This window comes from Cyprinodon tularosa, unplaced genomic scaffold (assembly GCF_016077235.1).
Source record: "Cyprinodon tularosa strain WSP-4 unplaced genomic scaffold, ASM1607723v1 ctg561, whole genome shotgun sequence".
In the NCBI taxonomy this organism is placed as follows: Eukaryota; Metazoa; Chordata; class Actinopteri; order Cyprinodontiformes; family Cyprinodontidae; genus Cyprinodon; species Cyprinodon tularosa.
The window spans coordinates 463,655-488,218 of NW_024039298.1; the positions used below are offsets into that span (position 1 = coordinate 463,655).

Here is a 24,564-nt window from a genome sequence, read left to right on the forward strand (position 1 = left end):
TGTATTTGACTGCTATACGAAGCAAAACAAATGCTTATGATTGGATACTGAAAATGCCTAACACAAATTTCTTGAAAAATTATTTTCAAAATCATGGTTAATAAATAACATTTTGCTCATAATTTAAGGAAACAGCTATTTTTTGGAGATGATTCCCTCAGTTATTTAGAACACATGAATCAAGACATTTTTAAAATATTCTCAATTTGAAAGTACGGAAACCATAAAGAAGTCTACATCATAGGAAAAATAGATCTATTTTGCACAGAGAAGCAGCAATACTGATTTAAAATACTCACAAATATTGAGCAGAGCTGAGAAGTTAAAAGGGGAATTTTGTTTGCCGGTTCTGTGGAATCCCATGTTACATCACTGCTCTGCTATAACGCAAGACATTTCTTCATCACCGTCACACGGAGTCTTGTATTATTTGCATGAAGGCTTTTTCACAGAAGTAAGAAATAACCACATAAATCAACACTGAGAAATGTACCAAAAATACTTTCTACATTTTTAATTTATTAATTTTCTGTCTTCTAGTACAGCACCAAAAAGACATACTTAGACCATCCTTAGCTAAGTGATAACAACTATGAAATATATAATGCTATCCCTGAAATTGCTTCCTCTTTCACAAAACATTTAACATGAGAACTTCTCTAACAAGAGAGTTTCTCATTACATTTCCTTCCTCACAGCCAAAGCTGCTTGAACTGCTTCTAATCCTCTAAAATCAGCAAATTATTTGGTAAAAAACTTCATTAGCGTCAGATTATATGGTAAGTGAACAACATCGATCTTTACATTTAACTTACAAAAACAATTCTTCATCTCATTTGTATTTATTTTCTAAGTTCTGCTAAAACAAAGTATTAATTATATATATTACAATTTTGCTTTTAAGAAGGTTGAAAAAAGCTACTCTTTCTATATATGGCCCATTAACTGAAACCTTTTATGAATGTCTTCTTTCAACTCAGGTTTAACAACACCAAAAACTCCCAGCAACTGTTTTCATGCAGTTGGACTGTCTGAATCCAATGGCAGCTCTGTGTGAGAAGGTGCTGACCATCACTGTGTTATTGGTTGTCTTTGTACCTTCAGGTGAGCTGTTTATTAATTTCCTTTAACTTTAGAAGAAATTCAATCCACAAAATGGTTTTTATTACTCTATATTTGCAGGTGCTTTCGATTTTAATCAGTGGAGTCGTCATTGTGGTTTAAGACAGCCAGGCATCCAGATAACTGCACCAAAGAAGAATGAAGCTCTCAGTGGATCTTGTTTGCAAATACCATGTAAATTTTCTTTAAAAGATGCACAGCTTGACCACAGCAAACCCATCTCTGGCGTTTGGATGAGACATGACTTAGATTTTGCTGTCAATCCAAACCGTATTATTTTTAATAGCAGTAACTCAGCTAACACCTACCCCCTGAAAATAACTGGAAACCTGCATGAAGAAAACTGCACCACTCTGTTTCCTGATGTAAGGAAAAAACATGCAGACAAATACTTCTTCAGAATTGAAAATGGGCCATTCAAGGCGACAGGTTGTAAAGATCATCTTTATATAACAGTTGAAGGTAAGACAAGCACCATCAAACAGTTTTACTTCCCAATTTATGCCCAGTCAGCATTAATTCCCATCTATTTAAAAAAGTTGATTAAAGAGAAAATCACTTTTGAATATAATTCCTCAATAAATACATTTCCTGCCTCTGTTGAAAAAATGCAGTCTAAATTAGTTTTAGAAGAAATAAATTAGTATAGACTTTTTAATTATCAGTTATCAGCTTTTTTAATTGATTAAATAGCAGTTTTATTTACATGAATATGCTTTTAAAATCCCTCATCACTGTGTCACTGTACAATCAGGGACTTCAGTGTTAATAATTCGGATTTATGTTCACATACTAACACAAAATAGTGCATAAATGTGAAATAAAAGGAAATCCCTGCAAAGTATTTGATATTATGTAAGATGTGAAGTGCATTTATATCCAGTTCTTTTTATCCTTATATTTGAAATACATGCTATTGCAACACTTACATAAAAACCTGTTTTTGTAAGGTTTGTTATAGAACGTAAGTGATCCATAGCACTATAAAGACCAAGGAACACAGCGATAGGTCAAAGAGAAGATATGGAATACTTTAAATTGCACGTATCTGTTAAGATGTAAAGTAAGAGGAAGAAAGTATAAAAAAGGCTAAGCTCACCCTGCAGAAACTGCAATACAGAATAAGAGGAGGAACAAATTCCCTCTGGGAACCTACCTCACAACCCTGATGCACCGCGTTATGTGTTGTTTAATATTGTTGGACATGCGTCGTCCTTTAAATATTATAATCACATCAACAGTGTTGCAGGTAGCCAACTTGTCATTTCCTTATTTAACTTCAAGCTGCACTTTTGAACGCTGCAGCACCTATGAGGATCTAAACCCAATCTAATCCCAGTCTACAGATTTGGAATATATACAAATTTAAAAATATGCTTCATTTTACCTCTATTTCCCAAATATTAAAAGATTTTCAGACGGTCTGTGTGTGTTTGCAAGACACTTTAATACCTTATCCTTTGTGTGCTCCATTTAAAACCTCAGATTCTCCTTGGAGTCCCAGCATTAATATCCCTGTTGGTGATCTGAAGGAGCATCAGCCTGTCACTATAAGCTGCTCAGCTTTGACTCCCTGTCCACACTCACCTCCTGAACTCACCTGGAATCTCCAACAAGATTCTGAGAGACAAACAGAAAAAAACACAGATGGAACTTTTACAACTAAAATCCAGGAGACCATCACTCTGTCAGACACACATGATGGATACAACATCAGCTGTTCTGCCAGATATCCTGTGAATAGAGGAAGCAAGACAGCAGAGACAGAAGTGACTCTCAGTGTTTCATGTTAGTGATCCTGTCAGCACGTCATGGTTCAGCTGTTTCTGATCAATAAAGTTAATGTGTGTCCCATTTTCCTCAGATGCTCCTAAAGACACCTCAGCATCCATCAGTCCATCAGGTTTGGTGTCAGCAGGTAGCAGGGTGGAGCTGAGCTGCTCCAGCAGAGCCAAGCCTCCTGCCAGCTTCACTTGGTTAAGAAATGGCAAAAATGGACCCATTAATGTATCTGTGGGGCAGGTTTACAGACTCCGGATGACCAACATGACAGATATCGAAAGCTATTACTGTGTGGCTGTGAATATATTTGGTAATCAGATGTCATCGTGGAGTCATTTGAACAAGCAAGGTAAAAAAAACCTCTTTATCTGATTTTCTGAATCAGTTTTTCTTGTATGTCTCTTTGTGTTTGTTGTTAAGTGTTTTATCAAAATATAAAGAAATAAAAAAGACGAGTATTAAGTGAGTAGGAAGTATGTATCAACAGCCATAGCTAACCAAGTAACAAAGCCTTGTGTCTTCTATGAAACATACACTATATTGCCAAAAGTATTTGCTCACCTGCCTTGACTCACATATGAGCTTAAGTGACATCCCGTTCCTAATCCATAGGGTTCAATATGACGTCGGTCCACCCTTTGCAGCTAGAACAGCTTCAACTCTTCTGGGAAGGCTGTCCACAAGGTTTAGGAGTGTGTTTATGGGAATTTTTGACCATTCTTCCAGAAGCGCATTTGTGAGGTCGCACACTGATGTTGGACGAGAAGGCCTGGCTCTCAGTCTCCGCTCTAATTCATCCCAAAGGTGTTCTATCGGGTTGAGGTCAGGACTCTGTGCAGGCCAGTCAAGTTCATCCACACCAGACTCTGTCATCCATGTCTTTATGGACCTTGCTTTGTGCACTGGTGCACAGTCATGTTGGAAGAGGAAGGGGCCAGCTCCAAACTGTTCCCACAAAGTTGGGAGCATGGAATTGTCCAAAATGTCTTGGTATGCTGAAGCATTCAGAGTTCCTTTCACTGGAACTAAGGGGCCAAGCCCAGCTCCTGAAAAACAACCCCACACCATAATCCCCCCTCCACCAAACTTTACACTTGGCACAATGCAGTCAGACAAGTACCGTTCTCCTGGCAACCGCCAAACCCAGACCCGTCCATCAGATTGCCAGATGGAGAAGCGCGATTCGTCACTCCAGAGAACGCGTCTCCACTGCTCTAGAGTCCAGTGGCGGCGTGCTTTACACCACCGCATCCGACGCTTTGCATTGCACTTGGTGATGTATGGCTTGGATGCAGCTGCTCGACCATGGAAACCCATTCCATGAAGCTCTCTGCGCACTGTTCTTGAGCTAATCTGAAGGCCACATGAAGTTTGGAGGTCTGTAGTGATTGACTCTGCAGAAAGTTGGCGACCTCTTCGCACTATGCGCGTCAGCATCCGCTGACCCCGCTCCGTCAGTTTACGTGGCCTACCACTTCGTGGCTGAGTTGCTGTCGTTCCCAAACACTTCCATTTTCTTATAATACAGCTGACAGTTGACTGTGGAATATTTAGGAGCGAGGAAATTTCACGACTGGATTTGTTGCACAGGTGGCATCCTATCACAGTTCCACGCTGGAATTCACTGAGCTCCTGAGAGCGACCCATTCTTTCACAAATGTTTGTAAAAACAGTCTGCATGCCTAGGTGCTTGAATTTATACACCTGTGGCCATGGAAGTGATTGGAACACCTGATTCCAATAATTTGGATGGGTGAGCAAATACTTTTGGCAATATAGTGTATATCCTGTGGTTGATTTACATTTCTAAGTTTATCCCTTCAGTAGAATTCAGAGAAGTAAAGAAAATCTCCATCAAGCATCAGATTGGTTTCATGGAGACTAAACATGGTGCATTAAAGAGACAGTAGTGAGCAACATGTTGCACTGATTTCTTAGGGCAATCTTCTGCTGTTTTGGTTTCATCACATGCAACACAAGTACTCCACTTCAAATACAGCATCTAAAGCCAAACTAGACTGCATTAGAGATAACAATTCAATATATATATATAAACTTACAAAAGATTTCCTTCTTCCATCTGTTCGTCTTTTATTTTCTGCTAATCTAAAACTGGGTTTAGGAGGAAATTATATCCACTAGCACAACTTATAACGGGCTTTGCCAAGCATCCCTATCTAGCTTATTTTTTATAATCAATCCAAGGCATTATGGGTCTTGATTCCAAGATCTCCTGGCAGAAGATGCCTAAAAAAGTCCTCTCTAAATGACCGTGCTGATCAGAAGCTATTGTTCAGCTCCCTTCAGATGATGGACCTCCTTATGCATTCTCTGAATCTGATTCCATACTAGCTTCAAAGGAAAATTCTTTGATGGGTTGCATCTTTTGCTTTTGGTCACAAATCAACTCTCATAACTTTGGGTGAGGACTGAGATGCAGATAGACCAATAATTCACAAGCTTTACTTTTTGGCTTTGTTAGTCCTACCTGAAAGGTATACCAAGTTTCCTCAGCTAATTTTTCTAAAGCAGAGACTGGCATACAACTAGTGGCAGATTGCTGTAAAGAACCATAACCTCAGATTTACAGAACCTTAAGTGACACACACATCTTCAAAAATCAAAGAAATAGCCCTTGTGCTATGTTTGTAACAAACAAAAATGATGTGAAACAAACAAGAGGAGTGATTAGGGCATATAGCTAGCTCGGAATCCTGAGGTTCTGAGCTTGAGCCCCACTGTCAGGGTTGGGTAGAGGTTTTTAGGACCTAAATGCAGAGGTGAAATGGCAGAAATTAGTTTTGCAGATTTAATTAAGTACTCACAGGCAACCGAGACAAGTATTAAAAATTCCAACATAAAAATACAGAAGAAAAACAGAACCTTGGAGACATCAGGGAAAACAAACATGAGGAAGCAGGAAAAGGCGGGGAACCAGCACTGAGGAACTGCACAGGGAGAGTATATACGGGGGAACGAACAAAGACAGGACTAATGAGCTGATTGGGAGCAGGTGGGAACAGAGGCTTCTAGAAAGGAGCTAGGGAAAAGGAGACCAACAGTAGAAGACAATAGAGGGCAATCAAGAAATACCCAATAACTCAAATACATCCAGAAAACACCACAAAATAGGAATTAAAGCCAATTAAACTAGAAAACGAAGAAAAAGAGGGATCAAAGTTAAATTGAAAACTCAAAAGGAAACTTAAACAGAACCAAGACCGTGATACCCACTCTCACAGACTGCCACTCAGGGTCCCTGAGCAACGACCCTTAACCACACACTGCTCCCTGGGTGCCGCACAATGGCAGCCCACTGCTCCACAAGCGGATGGATTAATTGCATGAGTTAATTTAGATGCTCTGTACTTGTGACAATGTAATGACAATACAGAAGCTGGAAAAAAAAGTGATGTTATCTCTAGGTAAAAGCACGATCAGAGGAAAATTAGTGGTTATTGCTACAAGTGATGTTTTTTGAAGCAATGCAAATAGTGCAAATTGCGAGATTGAAACTCTGTGGTAAATACCCCAATTGAGTAAATTGGAATTTAACTTGAAATCAAATATATGAACTTCTGTCAATCTGGATAGCATTAAGCAATTTGTGGCTGGACTGGATGTGATGTAGAGGGAAGGAGAAAAGTGGAAGTAGGGTTTTTTCTAAATGATTTAGACAGCACAATTAGGCTTTATTTCTATTGGGTGTTAATGGATTTCCTGAATGAAGACAGAAAAATAAGGCTCTGCAATGGAAAGAGAGCCCCCTGTTGATGTCCTGGAGAGGCATCCTTCCCCTGATGCAGGAAAGCAGGTTTCGATACTGGGTCCAGGACATACAGAAGTACCACAGACAGCAGGCCATATTCCCTGGAACAGGTAGTGCTACTTGCTGAACTGTGAGTGTCTCTGGTGGATCTGGTGGATCCAAGGAGACCAGCTCTGTTGCTGGTCTTTCCACATTAACAACAGAACCCTGACTCAGTCTGTAAAATAGAGGCTCTACTTGTTATGTTTTAGAGACCCACAAACTGGCATGTGGATAAAAGCATGCCCAATTTGATGACTGTGCATTGCCCATGCTTCTAGTAGAGCAAGAACTGGATATCCATTGAAAGCATCCCTAATACCCTATAATCCTTCAGGTAGCTAAGTTAATGTCTCAGGGGATACCATTATTATTCTAAAAATTAAAATGAATTAAAAACATGCCAGCTGGTGAACCATTACCCAAAGATCTGCACAGCAGTTTAGCACAGGTAAACATTTGGTCTAGGATTCAGAGATAATGTGTTGTTGCTTTTTAGGTCTTGTAAAGTTTCTTTAAAAACACATCACTAGATCTGTTTGATGTAAAGTGCATTTTATATATGGTTTTTTTTTATTCTGATATGTCACTTTGTCATTAAAAACATTTGTTTTTGTCAAATTTAAGGAATCAGTGTCTACACAACAGTGAAGATCGTGGGAATTATAATGCTGTGCAGTACAGTCATCATTTTAGAGTGGTGAGTTTTACCCTCTTATTTGTTGGTCCCTACCAGCTTGAAACCAGGGAGTGCTTCATTAAACTCGCTCAGAGAAGCTAGACTTTAATACCTAATTCTGACTTAACTTAGGCACTACATATCAAGCCACAATTACAGGGTTCCTCCAAGAGGACGACTCGCTTACTTAATTTCACTAGTTTCAATAATCAGTGTTCCCGCACAGAGAAGCTTACCATGCAGTCAAATACAGAGTTAACAATTGCAAAATGTGAACATGCACCACTTTTCATTGGTAGAAAGCAATGAGTTTAGAAACTAATTATAAAGGGATATACTGTTGCAATCAGTAAAACCAGGAAAGGGGAGGGAAGGTCATTGCTGACAGGGTAAATTAGAAAATTGACTTTGATTGATTTTTTTTGGTGTCTGGTGATTAGATAGAGCATGAAAAAGTCAAGAAAATGAATCATTTTCTTGTAAAATCAGTAATGTTCATACAGACAAATGTCAGAGAAAAGAAAAGAGTAATTTTGTTACTTTAATAACTGTGTCAGGTTGAGTTGAGGTTTGAGGACCCAAATGCAGAGGCATGGAGGCAGAGGAGAATTTTTGCAGTTTTAATAAATGAACACAGGTGACAGAGGCAGGAATCCAAAAATCCAGCTTAAAATGTAAAACTTAACCAAAGCTATGGAGACATCAGGGAAAACGACCATGTGGAGTAAGGGAAAGGCGAGGAGAGACGAGGAACCACCTGGGGAATCACAGGAGAGTATATAGGGGAGCCCGAACAAAGACGGGAAAATGAGCGTTGGGGGGCGGGGTTGAACGAGGTTTTGGCTGGGCCCGGGGGGTGGGTAAAAAAAATTTAAAAATTAAAAAAAAAAAAAATTAGTTAAAAATTTAAAACTAGAAAAAAAAAACCAAAAAAACTGCTGCCAAAGAAAATTAACAAAAAAGCCAAAAAACCGGGGTGCTTTTTAAAAAAAGGAAAACTTTTGTTTTTTTGTACGTGGTTTTTTGTTCATTTGGGGCTTTCTTAAATCACGGTTGGCCTTTGTCCCTTTAATACCTTTCGCCTTCGGCCCCCCTTTGCCAGAGCAGGCCCTTCCGGTATCCTGTGTATGGTTGATGAGGGCGCTTTTTAAAAAATTAAAAAAACAAATACTATCCAACTTGTGAAAACCCGGGTGAAAAATCCGTGTTTTTCTTTTGCAATTTTAGTAATTGAGAAAGATTGCAGGACATTCGTTATATTTCTTTTCACTTCACCCCTCTTTTGTAACACCCAAATTGCTGTTGATTCGGGCCCAATGTGCAACACCTTTCAGTTAGGTATATAGTTGAGTGGGGAAGTTTGAAAGACTATGGATGTTGGGAGAGCAGAGCTGAAAGGAGCTATACTTAGCGAGATGACATGGTAATTAAAAACTGTTTTGTGTTTAGAACTTTTACAAACATGAAGATGGGGTAAAGTTATAATCTTGTGTGTCAGTCAATTTTAGAGTGGATTATATCTTTTGTTGGTCCCTACCAGCTTAAAGTGGATTTCTTATAAACTCGTCACAGAACTAGCTTTAATACTAATTCTGCTTACTTGGACACATGATCCAAGAAATTTTCCTCGAGGCGACTTCGCTTTGTATTTCACTAGTTTATACATTTTCCCCACAGGTTCAGCGTAATTTAACATTAAAGTGCATATTTATTGGATTTTTAGAAACTAATTTATATAAAAACTGTTATAGTAAAGAAAGGGGAATATGCATATGGATTGAAAATTGATTTGATTGATTTTTTTTGGGTGTCGCAAATAGAGTGAAAGTCACTAACTGAATTTGTGTGCTAACACTAGAATGTTTTGATTGTATAGAAAAGTAATTAGAGAAAATAGGTCTCTGTTATTAGTTATTTTAGGCCAATGGAGTTGATGCGACTGAAAGGTTTCCCAGGCCTAGAGCCCACAGAACCAAAATCCACTTGTGCACCAAAGCTATGGAGACATCCGACCATGGGAGTAGGAAAAGGCAGGACAGACGAGAACCACACTGGGAACTGCAAGGTAGGTTTTGGGCCGAACAAAGCTGACTAATGAGCTTTGGGAGCAGTTGGCCAGGGCTTCTAGGAAAAGGCTGGAAATGGAAACAACACTATGTGAATAGAGGGAATTGAAAGCATAGAACTCTTAAAAATAAACCACATAAGCTTAGAGTTTAAAATGGAAACTCAAGAAATTAAAGTAAACGGTGGTCATTAAAAAGGAACTTTTAGATATTTTGTATCTGTGGTTTATATGTTCCATATTGTGTAGGCATTTGCTTACCCAAAGGATTGGTTTACACTATCATTTCTGCGACATTTCTTTGGGTCCAAGCGGTATTATATCAATGCATTTTGTTAACTAGAGGAGCAAGTATTTTAAACCCATATGACAACAAAATACTTGCAATTTTGAACCTTAATTTCCTCTGTTTTTTCTTTTGAGTCGTAGATAATTGAAAATTGCCGTGATCTTCTGTTAATGTCCACTTTCATTCATTTGTAAAAATAATACTGTTTATTGTCACAGGAACATGCCTACATTAATATTATGGGAGCTAGGGAAGTTTAAAAATAGGCAGTTTGGATAAGTAGACTCAGAGTAACACAGCCAGAGACTGGAAAAAAGTTTGCAGTTGCATAAAAACTTTTGGTATTTCTCTTGTGAGGCTAATATTATACATATTACAACATCTTTGAATTTATCACGAATTGCTGATTATAAAATGCCAGACAAAAGCTTGAAGAATCCTAAACAATGAAGGGAAAAATTTTAACACATATTATATTATTTTTTACAATTAATGTAAAACCAATTTATATTCATAAGCTGGTTTTTTGAATTAAATAAGCAATTTATCTTTTAATAGTGCTATGGTACAGTTGTTAGGTTATTGGACGCAAAAGTACCAGCTAAATTGTGGCACACTAGAATTGTTTTAGAGCAAATGGTCCTTTTATTATCCCAGGCAGTGTAGATGCACAAGTCCAGTGTGACCCAAAGTTGCAACTTTGGGGCTAAAAAGGCCTTGGACTTCACTGCCAGCAACACCTTGGCCAAGAACAAAATTAGGGTTCCACTTTGCTCTAAACTTTTATATTCCACAACATTCAGTGTGCCAAGCATTTTAAGATGGTACTTTTGCACCTTAAAATAATCCCATTAAACAATTTTCAATCAATTGTGGAATTGATTAAATATAAAGTTTTTCATATTTACATCTTATTGTAATCCCCTTTTAAATAGGGCCCATCTTTTATAAATTAGTGTAAATAAATGTAAAAACCTACTAATACAAAAAAAGTGCCAATCAAATTTTAAAGGTCTCTTCTTGTCCCAATAGGACTTCTTCAAACTAGTCTGGAACTTTTTGTTTAATCAGCCATTTAGCATAATAAAAACAAAGACAGTTTTTACAGATATGCTACATTAATTTATGGCGAGCTAGCAAATAAGTTCAATAGGCTAGTTCTCAGAATATAGGTACGACTCATGAAACAGCAGACAGAGACTAGAAGTTTGCAGTTGCAGTTGCAGTCCCAACATGCCATAGTCTTTCAAACTTCCCCACTCCAACTAATATACCTAACTGATAGGCTGTTGCACATGTGACCCTGATACTCAACAGCAATTGGCTGTGTAGCAATGAGGGGATTGAAGTGAAAAGAAATATACACAGAATGATCACTGCAATCTTTCTCAATTATCTAAACTTGCAAATGAAAAATCACTGGGATTTACACCCGGGTTACACCCTCCCCCCTTAAATCCATGCAACACCGGTGCATGCTATATTATCTGGACACTAGAACATACAGGAGCATCTGAGACAGGCTCAGTGAACATTTCACCATAAGCAGTAGCTAAGCTATGCAAAAGGGTTTGCACTACAGAGATTAATGGGTTGCCTAAAGCAGCATACTGAAGGCGCTTGATTGGTTTTGGCTGTCGACTAGAGCGACGAACTGGCTGTTCAGTTTCTACACTATCACTGGCCTGAGAAACAACTGTAGGTGCTTCAGTGGAATTTGGTAATGTCTCTACTGGGCCATGGAACTCCAAATTTTCTTCAGATGGGCTCACCTCAGGAAGCTGTTCAGGCTCAAGTGAAATTCCTGGGTCTGTTTGATCTTCCAAAGGAACTTCTTCCAGTGCTGGAAATGGATCCATAGCATCAGACAGTAGAGATGACTTTTCCACATCAGGTAAGGGATTCTGTCTTTCCGTTTCATACATTAGAACTCTGTTCATGGGCTGGTTAGGGATTGTACCCTCATCACTGACCTTCACAGTTGGCAAAACTGAAAACCTAGGTGCACTCCTCTCCTCTTCCTCATCTGGGCTCCCCTCCAGTTCTTCCACTGGTTCCGGAAGACTGCGGGTCTGAGGCCTACGAGCAGGTGTGGAAACTGGCTGTTCAACTTTGACCTGAGGAGGAAGAAATCCACAAGGGAGAAGAAGGTCACGGTGCAGAGTTCGGGTCCCTCCAGCGGGATCAGTTTCTGGTCTTACAATATACACAGGGAGATCACCCACACGACCAATCACCACATAGATGTTCGTCTCCCACTTATCCTCCAGTTTATGCTTGCCTCTGAGCCTCACATTTCTGACCAATACTCGGTCACCTTCTTCAAGACTGGCTGGTTTCACTCTTTGGTCAAAATAGATCTTGTTTCTTCTTGCCATCTTTTCTGCATTTTTGGAAGCTAGCTGAAAACTTTCCTTCAGCCGAGAATGCAAATTCTGCACATATTGAGAGTGTGATTGAGATGATAAATCTCTGACAGGTAAGTTGAAGGCTATGTCAACAGGGAGTCTTGGACAGCGACCAAACATCAACTCATATGGAGTAAAACCTGTAACCTCATTTCGAGTGCAATTATAAGCATGAACAAGTGGCTTGACATACTCTTTCCACCTAGTCTTCTGCTCTGGCTCCAGTGTACCCAACATGCTGAGCAAGGTTCTATTGAACCTCTCAACCGGGTTCCCACGGGGATGGTATGGCGTGGTGTGTGACTTTTTAATGCCAGCAATGTTGCAGAGCTCTTTAATGATATGAGACTCAAAATCAGGCCCTTGGTCTGTGTGCAGGCGCTCTGGAAATCCATAATGCACAACAAAATTCTCCCACAGACATTTTGCAATGGTTTTTGCCTTTTGATTGGCTGTCGGAAAAGCCATAGCATACTTGGTGAAATGGTCTGTGAGGACAAGAATGTTTTTAGTATTGCTTTTATCAGGTTCAATTGATAGATAATCCATGCACAGAAGCTCCAGTGGCCGATTGGTCTGAATGTTCACCAATGGTGCAGCTCGTTCTGGCAAAGCTTTCCGGCGAACGCAGCGATTGCAGGTTTTAATCTTGGTTTCAACATCTACAGACATGCGTGGCCAGAAAAATCTAGATCTTACAAGGTTAAGTGTTCTTTCAATCCCCATGTGTCCCATATCATCATGAAGGCTTGAAAGGACAACAGAGCGACATTCCGCTGGCAACACAAGCTGAAATGATAGGACCTCAACATCCTGCCTTCTTCTATAGAGAATGCCATCTTTTAGTTCAAGGCGCTTCCATTCTCTCATCACCAGAGGAAGGTCAGGAAGCTCAGCCCTGGCAGTTGGAGGGATTTTCTCTCCTGTTTCATATGTGCAGTGATGAACTGTTGCACCATAGCCCATTCTCTCTGTGGATCAGGTGTCTGGGGGTGTGGTCTCCTGGAGAGGGCATCAGCATCTCTGTTTTGGCTGCCTGCACGGTACTGCAATTTAAAGTCATATGTGGACAATGCAGCAAGCCATCGATGACTAGCAGCATCAAGTTTAGCAGAGGTCAGGATATACGTTAGTGGATTGTTATCGGTAACAACAGTGAAGCTGGAGCCGTAGAGATAGTCATGGAATTTTTCAATAATGCTCCATTTTAAGGCTAAAAATTCCAATTTATGGGCTGGATACCTAGCTTCACTAGCAGACAACCCACGGCTAGCATATGCTATAACTCGTAGCTTCCCCTCTTGCTCTTGATAAAGAGCAGCTCCAAGCCCAATAGTGCTGGCGTCTGTATGCAGAATGTAAGGTTGACTTGGGTTGGCAAAACCGAGTACTGGGGCTGTCGTCAATCTGTCAATCAATGTATTAAAAGCAGAATGACATTGTGCAGTCCACCTTTCTTTAAAAGGCTGCTTTACATCATGGCTTTTCATTGTGATGGCTGCTTTGCTGCCACGTTTACGGGCAGGAGGGTACCCTTTCGTCAGGTCATTTAAAGGTTTAGCAATAGCAGCATAGCCATTAATGAACCTGCGGTAATACCCTGCAAAACCAAGAAATGATCGCAGTTCTTTTAAAGTCTGAGGAACTGGCCAGGATTTTAAGGCACTAATCTTTTCTGGATCTGTTTCAACCCCATATTCAGAAACTATGTGGCCTAAATAACGCACAGAAGTTTGGAAAAACTTACATTTCTGTGGTGATAATTTAAGACCATAATCTCTAAGTCGATGCAACACTCTTATCAACCTACTCTCATGTTCTTCTAGGGTGTCAGAGAAGATAATCAAATCATCCAAGAAAACCAAAACTTCTTTTAAATGCAAATCTCCCATGCACTTCTCCATAAGACGCTGGAAAGTACTGGGTGCATTAGTCACACCTTGGGGCATTCTGTTGAATTCCCAAAACCCGAGTGGAGTCACAAATGCAGTTTTGGGCTTATTACCTTCTTCCATTTCTATCTGATAGTATCCTGACTTCAGATCAAGAACACTGAACCAACGTGAACCAGTGAGAGCTGAAAATGACTCCTCCAAATTGGGTAATGCATAAGCATCCTTTACAGTTTGTAGGTTCAACTTTCTATAATCTATACAAAGCCGAACACTTCCATCCTTCTTCCGAACAACTACAATCGGTGAAGAGAATGGTGACTCTGATTCTCTTATTACCCCCGTCTCTAGAAGATCTCGCAAATGATTGCGAACAGCTTCAATATCATTTGGATGGATAGGGCGAGCACGATGTTTAAATGGAGTCTCATCATGAAGATGGATGTGATGCTTCACCCGATCAGTACATCCAAAGTCGAGGTCATGATGGGAAAACACTTCTGGTATTTCTTTGAGTTTAGCAATAATGCGTTCTTTCCAATCAGGAGGAAACGGAGAATCTCCAAATTCAAACTGGAGATCAACTTTGTCAGTGTTCCTGACCTGTGCATTACAGCAGGAAACCTCAGCCAGAAGCTGTGGTGATACTGTGACTTCTGCAATAATAGCAGGCGGTGACAATATTATGCTCTGTTTTGACTCATTTGTGATAACCACTGGGATCTTATGCAGTGTTTGATTTGACAGTGACACCAGACAATTTTTTACACACAATCCTCCTGGCAAGGAAGTGGATGGCTGCTCAACTAATGCCCAATCGCTAACTGGCATTGAGCTGGTACAGGCATAGCCCTCTAGAACCATGGTATGGCCTGCTGGGAAAACAACAGGTGACTCACTATCAAGTGCTACATCACACACACTGGGCTCTTGATTCTGCTGGTGACGCAACTGAAGCAGCTGAAGAACTGCTTTGTAGCCATGCTTGGCTGGTCTAAAGCTAACACTTTCATCTTTCAGATGTTTGTCATATAATGAATCAAGAGTGTTCATTCCAATCAGTACTTGGGACTGAGTTCCACTTTTAACATCTGGAACCACAAGCGCCAGAGTACAAACATCCAAATCTGTTCCAATAAACTCTTTAGGAAAAATGACTTTCATTTCTATGTAACCCAAGTATGGGACAGCTTGGCCTGCAGCTCCCTCTACTTGTAACAGCTCATTTAATGGTCTCACAGGTTTATGGGAAAAGTACTGATTGTAAAACGAAACTAGTATTGTGGTAACTTGTGATCCTGTATCTAACAGGCATTGAACTTGCTGACCAGCTATTGTTACTTGACCAGTGCATTTTGAGCCAATTAACCCTCGTGGCAATTCTGTAGCCTCATGAGTTACATGAGACAGATTGGTGCATCTTATCGGTGTCTGCTTGTTGGGACTTTGTTGGTCCTCTACAGTTCCCGTTTGCCCCTCAACGAGAACCTGTCTCAGTTTAAAGATGGGGCACTATGAGAGTTCCTTTTCTGCCACTTCTTCTGCTTTTCAATTAACTGTTTCTTCTTAGCAGCAACCAGTGTAGGATTAGGAGGATTGTCACACTTAGTCTTTATATGTCCATCTTCCCCACAGTTGTAGCAGTAACCTGGCTTGGGTGGTAAATTAGCATTTTTGTGAGAAGGTTGAGATGCACATTTACTTATCTGTGGGGGCTGACTGAACTTAGAAACATGCGTAGTTTTTGGAAAAACAGACTGTTTCTGGCCGGACTGAGCAGATGTAAGAGCAACCAACTGTTGTTGTACATCAGCTAACTGCTTGGCAAGTTGTTTGGTGATGACAGTCAAATTATCATAAGCACTCTTTTCTTCAACTGATGCATAAGCATGATGTAAATTCACACTAGCTCTTGGTCTACTGGAACCCAGGTGCTGTTTCATACGCTGAGCTTTAGCAGCTTCTCTGTCTTCTTCTGTTCTTAACAACAACAAAAGTTCTGCAAAAGATGGTGGTTTTGACTTGCGCTGCTTAAGCTGGAGCTCAGAGATTAAGATGTTATCCCAGCAACCACGACAGAACTGATTCAGCAGATGCTTTTCAAAATCAGCAGGCAATACTCCGCCTCTCCTTACAGCATTGTTTAAAGTCACTTGCAGGCGTTGTAAATAAACTGATGGCTTTTCACCTGCATCTTGAAACTGCTCCATAAATTTTGCATACAGTTCATCACCATCTTGGACTGTTCCATAGGCAGAGTCAAGGATTTTGAGGTAACTTTCAGGAGGTGCATCTGGTTGAAGATGTTTAACCATGTCTGCAGCTGGTGGTAAAAGACTGTCAAATATCTTTCTAGAACGGTGTAGTTCTGAAACAGCAGGATCCTTTAACAGAAGGTCAACACCAGACCGCCAAGCTTCATAATCCATTTCGTATTGTGGTCTTGGAGTTCGACCAGAAAATGATCTAAGTTTTAATGAAGACATGTGCATTGCATTGTCATCACTTTTCATGATATGCTCAACCACATACCTTTGCACTCCAGGTGGGTTGATATCTAAGAAAGACTTAGGTGGCAAGGGTCCAGAAGGTTGTGATGTGTAGCGTGCTGTGGGATCAGGTTGGACGTGTGGTAGCTCCACGTCTTCTGCAGTGACATCTACTGGTTTAATAGGAATAGCACCTTTGGTTGCCATCTGTGATGTGCGAGAAGCAGCTATGGCCGAATCCTCTTCATCTGAAGGTGTCTTCAAAAAAGAGGGTGCTGGACAGAGTTCAGTAATGGATTGGCCCAGTAAAGACACCACGCTCTTGAGGACATCTGTGTAATTCTGACCTGTAAGCTTAGCCATGTGTTTCATTTCATTCAGGTAAGTTTGAGTTTTTATCTTGGTTTCTAACTCAGAACAAACCACTGACAGTTCTTCAATTTCATAAGTAATTTTTTTAGTTTGGCAAAGATAAATGTACGGCAAGATTTCACGCAACCCCTCTAATGCACTCCCTGACGCAAACTCAAAAATTATGCAATTATAAAAATCTGAGTCAGAATCAGTTATAATTTCAGACTTTTCCATTAACCCGTAACCTGTCAGAAAATCAGCAACTTCATTATCAGTTTCTGTGTTTGTTGCATATTTAATCAACAAGGCATTGGGTATTTTAACCCCATATTTCACCAAGATGTCCATAATAGCATCAAAATAGCAAACTGCAATACTTCAGCTCTGTACAAACTGCTCCTGGCTAGCTCGCCATAAATTAATGTAGCATATCTGTAAAAAACAGTATATTATATTTTAAATTAATGCAAATGGCTCATAACAAATAAGTTCAATAGGCTAGTTCTCAGAATATAGGTACGACTCATGAAACAGCAGACAGAGACTAGAAGTTTGCAGTTGCGAGTGCTTTGTATTTATAGTGAGGAAAATTTTATACATATTTACAACATCATTGAATAATCCGAATGGCCATATAAAATGCGCAGAAAAAGAAAGAAAACAAAACAATAAAGAGGAAAAAGAAAAACAAAATTAATCAATTCCACAATTAATGAAACCACATCCCTTCAGTCCATTCACCCCAAGCTGGGGTTGATTAAAGGTCCCAAGCAAATTCCTCTTTAAAGTGCTTGGTACAGTGCAGGTTGTGGACTGACAAAAGTCAGAGCAAAGTGGAAACAAAATTGTTCGTTGGCTGCAAGGAGCCTCCTACCAGCCTGGCAGGAGATCCAAAGTCTTTGTGCACCCAAAGTGCAATCTTTCTTGGGCTCTAGGCCTGGACCTTCAGCTCGCCATCAACACCTGGCCTGAATAATAAAACAGGACCATTTTCTCAATATATATATATAATCAAAACATTCTAGTGTGCACACAAATTCAGTTAGTGGTACTCTTTGCACTACAAATAATTCCAAACAATTTTCAATCAATATGCATATTCAATAAATATAAAGTTCCATATAAATTACATTCATGAAAAATCCAATAAATATGCACTATATAAATTAGTCAACATGAAATGTAAAAACAACTAATACAAACAAGTGCTCAATAAATATTTAAGGCACCTCATTGTCCACATAGGATTCTTCAAAGCTAGTCTGGACATCTGTTTGTATAATCAGCAATTTAGCAGCTAGACAACAAACAAAGACATAATGAGCTAATATTAAGCCACACAAGAGAAACACTCACCAATTCCATAGTTTGTATGTAACACAAACAGTTTTTTTTCCATGTCATCTCGGCTAAGTAGTTAGCTCCTGCAGCTCTGCTTCTCCCAACATGCCATAGTCTTTCAAACTTCCCCACTCCAACTAATATACCTAACTGATAGGCTGTTGCACATGTGACCCTGATACTCAACAGCAATTGGCTGTGTAGCAATGAGGGGATTGAAGTGAAAAGAAATATACACAGAATGATCACTGCAATCTTTCTCAATTATCTAAACTTGCAAATGAAAAATCACTGGGATTTACACCCGGGTTACACTTGGTTAACTAAGCTTGGTTTACAAACTAAGCCAGTTTTATTAAAACAACCCTCTGATGGCCGTTATGATTGCATTATTGTTTGTTTTTTTCAAGCACAATTCAAATTGGTGACATTCCTTCAGTTGGTTCGGATTCTCAAACAAACCAGAATGCATGAAAAAAGTAAATCTATATTTACAGTTAAATGGTTCTAAGTAAACATATTTTCAGTCTGAGCTGACATTTATAGTTATCAAACAAAGTTTACAATTATTGTGTCTTTATTGTGTCTTTATTAGCAGATAAATATATCAAAAGTACAGACAGAACATACGGTTGAATTCAATTGTATCCCCTGACAGATATTTGGATTTCCATTGCTTTTCAGATCCAGGCAATGATACTGTATACAGCATTAGGAGGCAGAATTCGGAGTAAGAGACAAAATAAATATATTTATAAATCATTGAAACAGAATTTTTAACCTGCAAAGAATATGAGAGCCCTTGGAAAACAGCCAGCAACTGCAAAGTATGTATTACAGATAGGTTCAAGTAGATGGCACCATGGGACAAAATATAAAAAAGCAAGTTGGCATGATGAAAAAAAACAAACAAAAAGACTGCATCAATAGTGGAGGTAACCATGTTGGGCATAGGAATAAATGTCCTAAATTTAGCTAACAATGCAAGATATAAAGAAGAAATACTGTCAGTCAAATCAATCAAGTCTGGAAAAGTCTCTTAAAGTTGCACTGGAGTAGAAAGCCTAACAGTTAAAGTTAGTGCCACAGTACTACTAATGATAATTTCTATGTGTTTGTAAGCATTTTTGACAAGTTATGTGTTTAGTGATGAGTGCTGAGAACTCCCAATTATGTACTCCATAACTTTACCATGCACAAATATTTCATAACAAAGGAAAATTCCATAATGCAAAGGACAATATTTTTTCAAATATGCAAATAGTTCAATTTGGAAGGCAGAATAATGTATATATGCCCCATAAAAAGGTAAAACTAAACTAAATTGCAGTCTGACTAAAGGGAAAAAATTTGCATCATAAAACAAAACAACTCCCTTATCCAAAACTGTTTCACTGGAAGTAAAAATAATTTACTACAGCAACAACACATTACTTTATTTTCTAATTTCCACAGGACTACAGGGAGCAGAAGATGTGTATGAAGCAATAAAAGTTCAGGTATCACGACCCTTGAAGAGACAAGAAGGACATCGAGACAATAAACAAAGGATTTCTTATTGCTATTAAACCAACAACTGTACGTTCAGGGTCATAGCTGTAACTGGGGTCTGTCTACAGCTGTGAACGGGCTAGAAAAGAAGTCCAATTTGGTCCTGTCCCAGAACATCACAAGCTCAACCAATGCCTTACAAAAGGCATTTCTTATTGCTTCGATTTTATCTTTGACTGTACATGTGTTAATTTAGGGTGACAAGGCATGACCAATTTCTGAACCACCCAGCAGAAACTGTTTCCAGAAGCGTTCCCTAATGTAGGGTTTGACTGACGGGAAGAAAAAGCTTGATTGTACTCTGCTGCTGTATTACTGCAACCCTGTAAAAAACAAGGGAGCGTTTTTCTAAAGGTGATTGCAAAAGCTGTCTTTAGTACTCTTAACATGTCAGTCAGAGTAGATGAGCTGATCACCTATAGTACACAAAAGCTATGAAAGCAGAGCATGACCAGGCCGCCATTAAGGAAAGTCATTATGTGTGACTTGATTAACAATGTTTGAACTGGGCTAATATTTGCTGTAATAAACGTTTTGTTTGAACTATGAAATATAAGGGATGGAGATGTTTTGTTTTTACTAAAGATAAGCCAAACAAATAAACCAAACTGCTGAATGAAACACAATCTTAATAACAAACAGAACAACAAAATGTCGCAAAAGACTGCAGGATGGATGAAATAGTGAAATTTTGGCATCTGGCACTAAAGCAACCTGTAAATGGTCCACTGATGTTCTTAAGCAGCGGCAAGAAAGCAATGAAGCACATGGAGCAAGGGCTTCCATGTGCCTAAAAACAGCGGTACCCCAACTACTGGTTCTAGTGCGAACCTCCGGAATGTAAAGAGACTCCTTTGAAGGTGTTAAAGGTTTTCAGAAAAAAAAATGGATGAATGTCTCTGGAAAAAACTTTATTTTGACTGCCTTTTTATTATCCTCTCTCTCTCTGGTGGTGAAGATTCTCAGTCATCCAGGTCATGGTCATTCCAAAAAACTTCAAAGTCAAACCACTGGACTTTGTTTTCAAAGTTTGAAGACATATCGCTTCCCATTCAGGAAGCTTTTTCAATTTAAAATGTCAGCGTTGAGCTCCAAGCTTTATAGAGATGCTCAAAAAAGCCTTGTTTTGGCTTAGAAAACATGGAAATTGAACAGGAAGAACAGGTCCGCCCCTCAGTAGCGGGTAGTCGTTAAGGTTTTTGGTCTTATGGCAGGCTAAGAGGACCTCAACGACTCCCCATTACTAAGGGACTAAGTTGTCTGTTAAATAGACTGCCTGTAGGGATTTTAAAGATCCAGATGGTGTCAGTATTCAGTGACACAGTTTTGGCTCAGTATCAGTATGGTTTGGTATGTGTCAGAATGCTTCATTATGCCTCATCAACCCATTAATACCAACTGCACTATGTAAACCAATAAATTAAGTATTTTGAATATATGTCTATGGGTGGCTTCATTCATTAACTTCATGAACATTCTGGGACTGGATCTCTAACTTGGAAATATGCTTTAAACCACAGAAAAGGTATTTTTGTATCCTAAGATACTACAGTTAATTATAGTTCTGCAAAGCGACTGCTAGATGGCAGAAATTATTTATCTGTGCTGATTGGTTGTTAGTACAAAAATTATTTTCAGGTTGTGTTCTTCGGGCTTCTTATAGAGACAGTAACCAACCTGTTTAGAAGTTTCTTACCAATGTATAATCTATAACCATGTTTGATATTCACATTGGTTTGCCAAGAAAGGGGAATCATCACTGAGTTCCAGAAAGAGTTAACTGATACTGTTCTTAAAAACTGTCTCTGAACTTAAAGGAATAGTACACCCAAAACATGATTAGCCTTCATTTTCTACTCACCTCCATGCTGAACAACACTCTGGAGTACTTTTTTGATATCTCAAATGCATCTGGAGATCTGGGAGGCTTCTTGCTGTCTGCTGACATTCAAATAATGGAGGTCCATGGCGCCCGAGACAGAAAGGTCCATAAAAGTCCACAAAAACGTGTCAATATTCCTCCATACTGCTCGTCCAATGTAATCCAAGTGTCCTGAGTGGGTAGCATCCAGAATTTACTCGAAACGAAGTCATTTAGAATGTTTTTAGAGCATAAACAGTAGTGTATAGGATTTCCTAATAGCGCCCCCATGCGCGCTCACGATTCTACGGAAGCCGGCAGACCAAACCGGAAGAAAGTGCGCATTCAGCGTCTGGTCTGCCGATAATGCAAGCGTAGAAGAAGAAATGTGCTGTTTACCTGTGCAAAGAAAGAAACAACGAAAGAAAAATGTCTGAGGACTTCAGTGTTGAGGAAGAGCATGAGTTCTTTGCCGAGCTGAATGCGCTGGTTTGGTCTGCCGGCTTCCGTAGAATCGTGAGCGCGCATGGGGGCGCTATTAGGAAATCCTATACACTACTGTTTAGGCTCTAAAACGTTCTAAATGACTTCGTTTCGAGTAAATTCTGGATGCTACCCACTCAGGACACTTGGATTACATTGGACGAGCAGTATGGAGGAATATTGACAAGTTTTTGTGGACTTTTGTGGACCTTTCTGTCTCGGGCGCCATAGACCTCCATTATTTGAATGTCAGCAGACAGCAAGAAGCCTCCCAGATCTCCAGATGCATTTGAGATATCAAAAAAGTACTCCAGAGTTTTGTTCAGCATGGGGGTGAGTAGAAAATGAAGGCTAATCATGTTTTGGGTGTACTATTCCTTTAAAGGCCTTACAGTTTAGGTGTCTTCATATTCAACTTGCTCTTTACAAGGAAACTCGTAGTGAATAAGATGTAAAAAAAATCCTCTTTAAAAACTAAGCAATGATCCATGGTCAGAAATCCAATGGTTCCTACATGCATCCAGTACAATACGTAAAAAACAGGAATCAGGATGTGTTGAAAATGGAAGTGCTGATGGGCCTTTGTTGGAAATTCAATGTAGATTTATTAATATAGCACACAGCATTTTAAGAGACTTAGACAGATTTTATTTGTCATTTTGTACACAAATGTATACAAAAAGAAATTTTGCTTTGTACAGCTCTCTAGACTTTTTCAATTTTTTAAAGTGCAGCCTTGATAAAGGTAAGCAGCAGTGATAATGTAAAAATACGACTGTTACAGTTCCAACATTCAGCTCTTTTTTAATAACCCATTTTATATAACATTTAGCAGTCTAATGGCAGTGGGGAAGACACTGTTCTGGGATCTGCTGGACCTGCATCAGATACTTCAAAGTCTCTTACCAGAGGGCAGCAGGGAGAACAGTCCATGGTGGGGGTGTGAGGGGTCATTTATGATGTTACGGGCGCGGGACATGCAGCGCTGGGACGAAATTTTTTTAATGGAGGGAAGAGGAGCCCCGATGATCCTCTCTGCTTTTTTGACCACTCTCCTCACCTTCTTCCAGTCTGAGGCTCTGCAGCCTCCACACCACACAGTGAGACAGCTGGTCAGAACGCTCTATATGGTGCTTCTGTAGAAGGTGGTGAGGATGGGTGGGGGCAGGTGGGCTCTCCTCATCCTCTGCAGGACGTACATGCTCTTCTGTGCTCTTTTGACCAGTGAGGTGGTGTTTACATTCCACTTGAGGGTGTCTGTGATGTGCACCCCCAGGAATTTGGTGCTGATGACCACCTCTACAGCTGACCAGTGGAGCGTGGTTAGGCTGGTTGTTCCTGAAGTCCAAGATGATCTCCTTAATTTTCATGTTCAGAATCAGTTATCTTTGCAGCAGCCCAACAACTGCTCCACCTTCTCTCTGTAGTCCAGGTCATTGTCGTCTCTGATGAGGCCCACCACCGTTGTGTCGTCTGCAAACTACACAATGTGATTGGTGGTGAACCTGGGGACACAGTCATGTGTCATCAGGGTGAACAGCAGAGGTCTCAGGAAACAGCCCTGAGAGGAGCCTGTGCTTAGGATGATGACATCAGAGGTGTTATGTCAGACGCGGACTGACTGAGGTCAGTTGGTGAGGAAGTCTAACAGGTGGAGAGCAGCAGAGATGGTGTCCATGTTTCATCGGTAGGCGAACTGGAATGGGTCGAATGTTGGCGGCAGACTGGAGATGACGTGTTCTTTAACCAGTGTGTCGAAGCAATTCTTCACGATTGGAGTCAGTGCGACAGGCTGATAATCATTAAGTGAGTTGACCTGAGGCTTCTTTGGGACTGGAATAATGGTGGCAGACTTGAAGCATGCTGGCACCATGGATTGGTCCAGCAAGGTGTTAAAAATGTCTGTGAGGACACCAGCTAGCTGATCTGCACACTCCTTATACACCTGCCCAGGTATGTTATCAGGCCATGGGTCCTTCCTTGGGTTGACTCTCCTTAGTTTTCCTCAGTTCAGCTACGTCCAGGTTTAGTGTCTCCTCCCCCTGGTGTGGAACGGCTTTCACTGCTGGAGTGCTGTTTAGTGCCTCAAACCTTCCAAAGAAGTTTTTCAGTTTATTTAGGAAGTCAGTGTTTGCTGCATCTACCGGAGGGATAGTGTGTTGTAGTCAGTGATCATCTGAATGCCTTTCCACATCCTCCTGGTGTTGCTGGGATCACAGAAAAGATCCTGGATCTTCTGGCTGTGCTTCTGCTTCACTGATCTGATGGCCTACTGCTCCATTGCTTCACCCAAAGGTTCATTACTCAGTGATTTATTTGGAGCTCTCTAATGACATCTGCCACTGCCATTTGATGGACCTGTCATTCAAATAAAACATACCCCAAAACACCATAACATGGCAGTTTATGCTATTTTTATTAACATGTCTGGTAATCAAAA

The 24,564-nt window shown here is 40.0% G+C and overlaps 1 protein-coding gene across 1 annotated transcript in view; it reads left to right on the forward strand.

Annotated features, from left to right (window-relative positions):
• Window positions 1-683: 683 nt before the first annotated feature.
• The window catches only part of LOC119796930 (sialic acid-binding Ig-like lectin 14), a 32,903-nt gene continuing 9,022 nt past the window's right edge, over window positions 684-24,564 (forward strand). Inside the window, exons 1-5 of the mRNA XM_038305708.1 lie at window positions 684-779; window positions 981-1,104; window positions 1,183-1,584; window positions 2,608-2,910; window positions 2,987-3,144. Coding sequence (XP_038161636.1) covers window positions 1,017-1,104; window positions 1,183-1,584; window positions 2,608-2,910; window positions 2,987-3,144 — 951 coding nt within the window. The 5' untranslated portion in view covers window positions 684-779; window positions 981-1,016. The remainder of the gene's footprint in view (window positions 780-980; window positions 1,105-1,182; window positions 1,585-2,607; window positions 2,911-2,986; window positions 3,145-24,564) is intronic.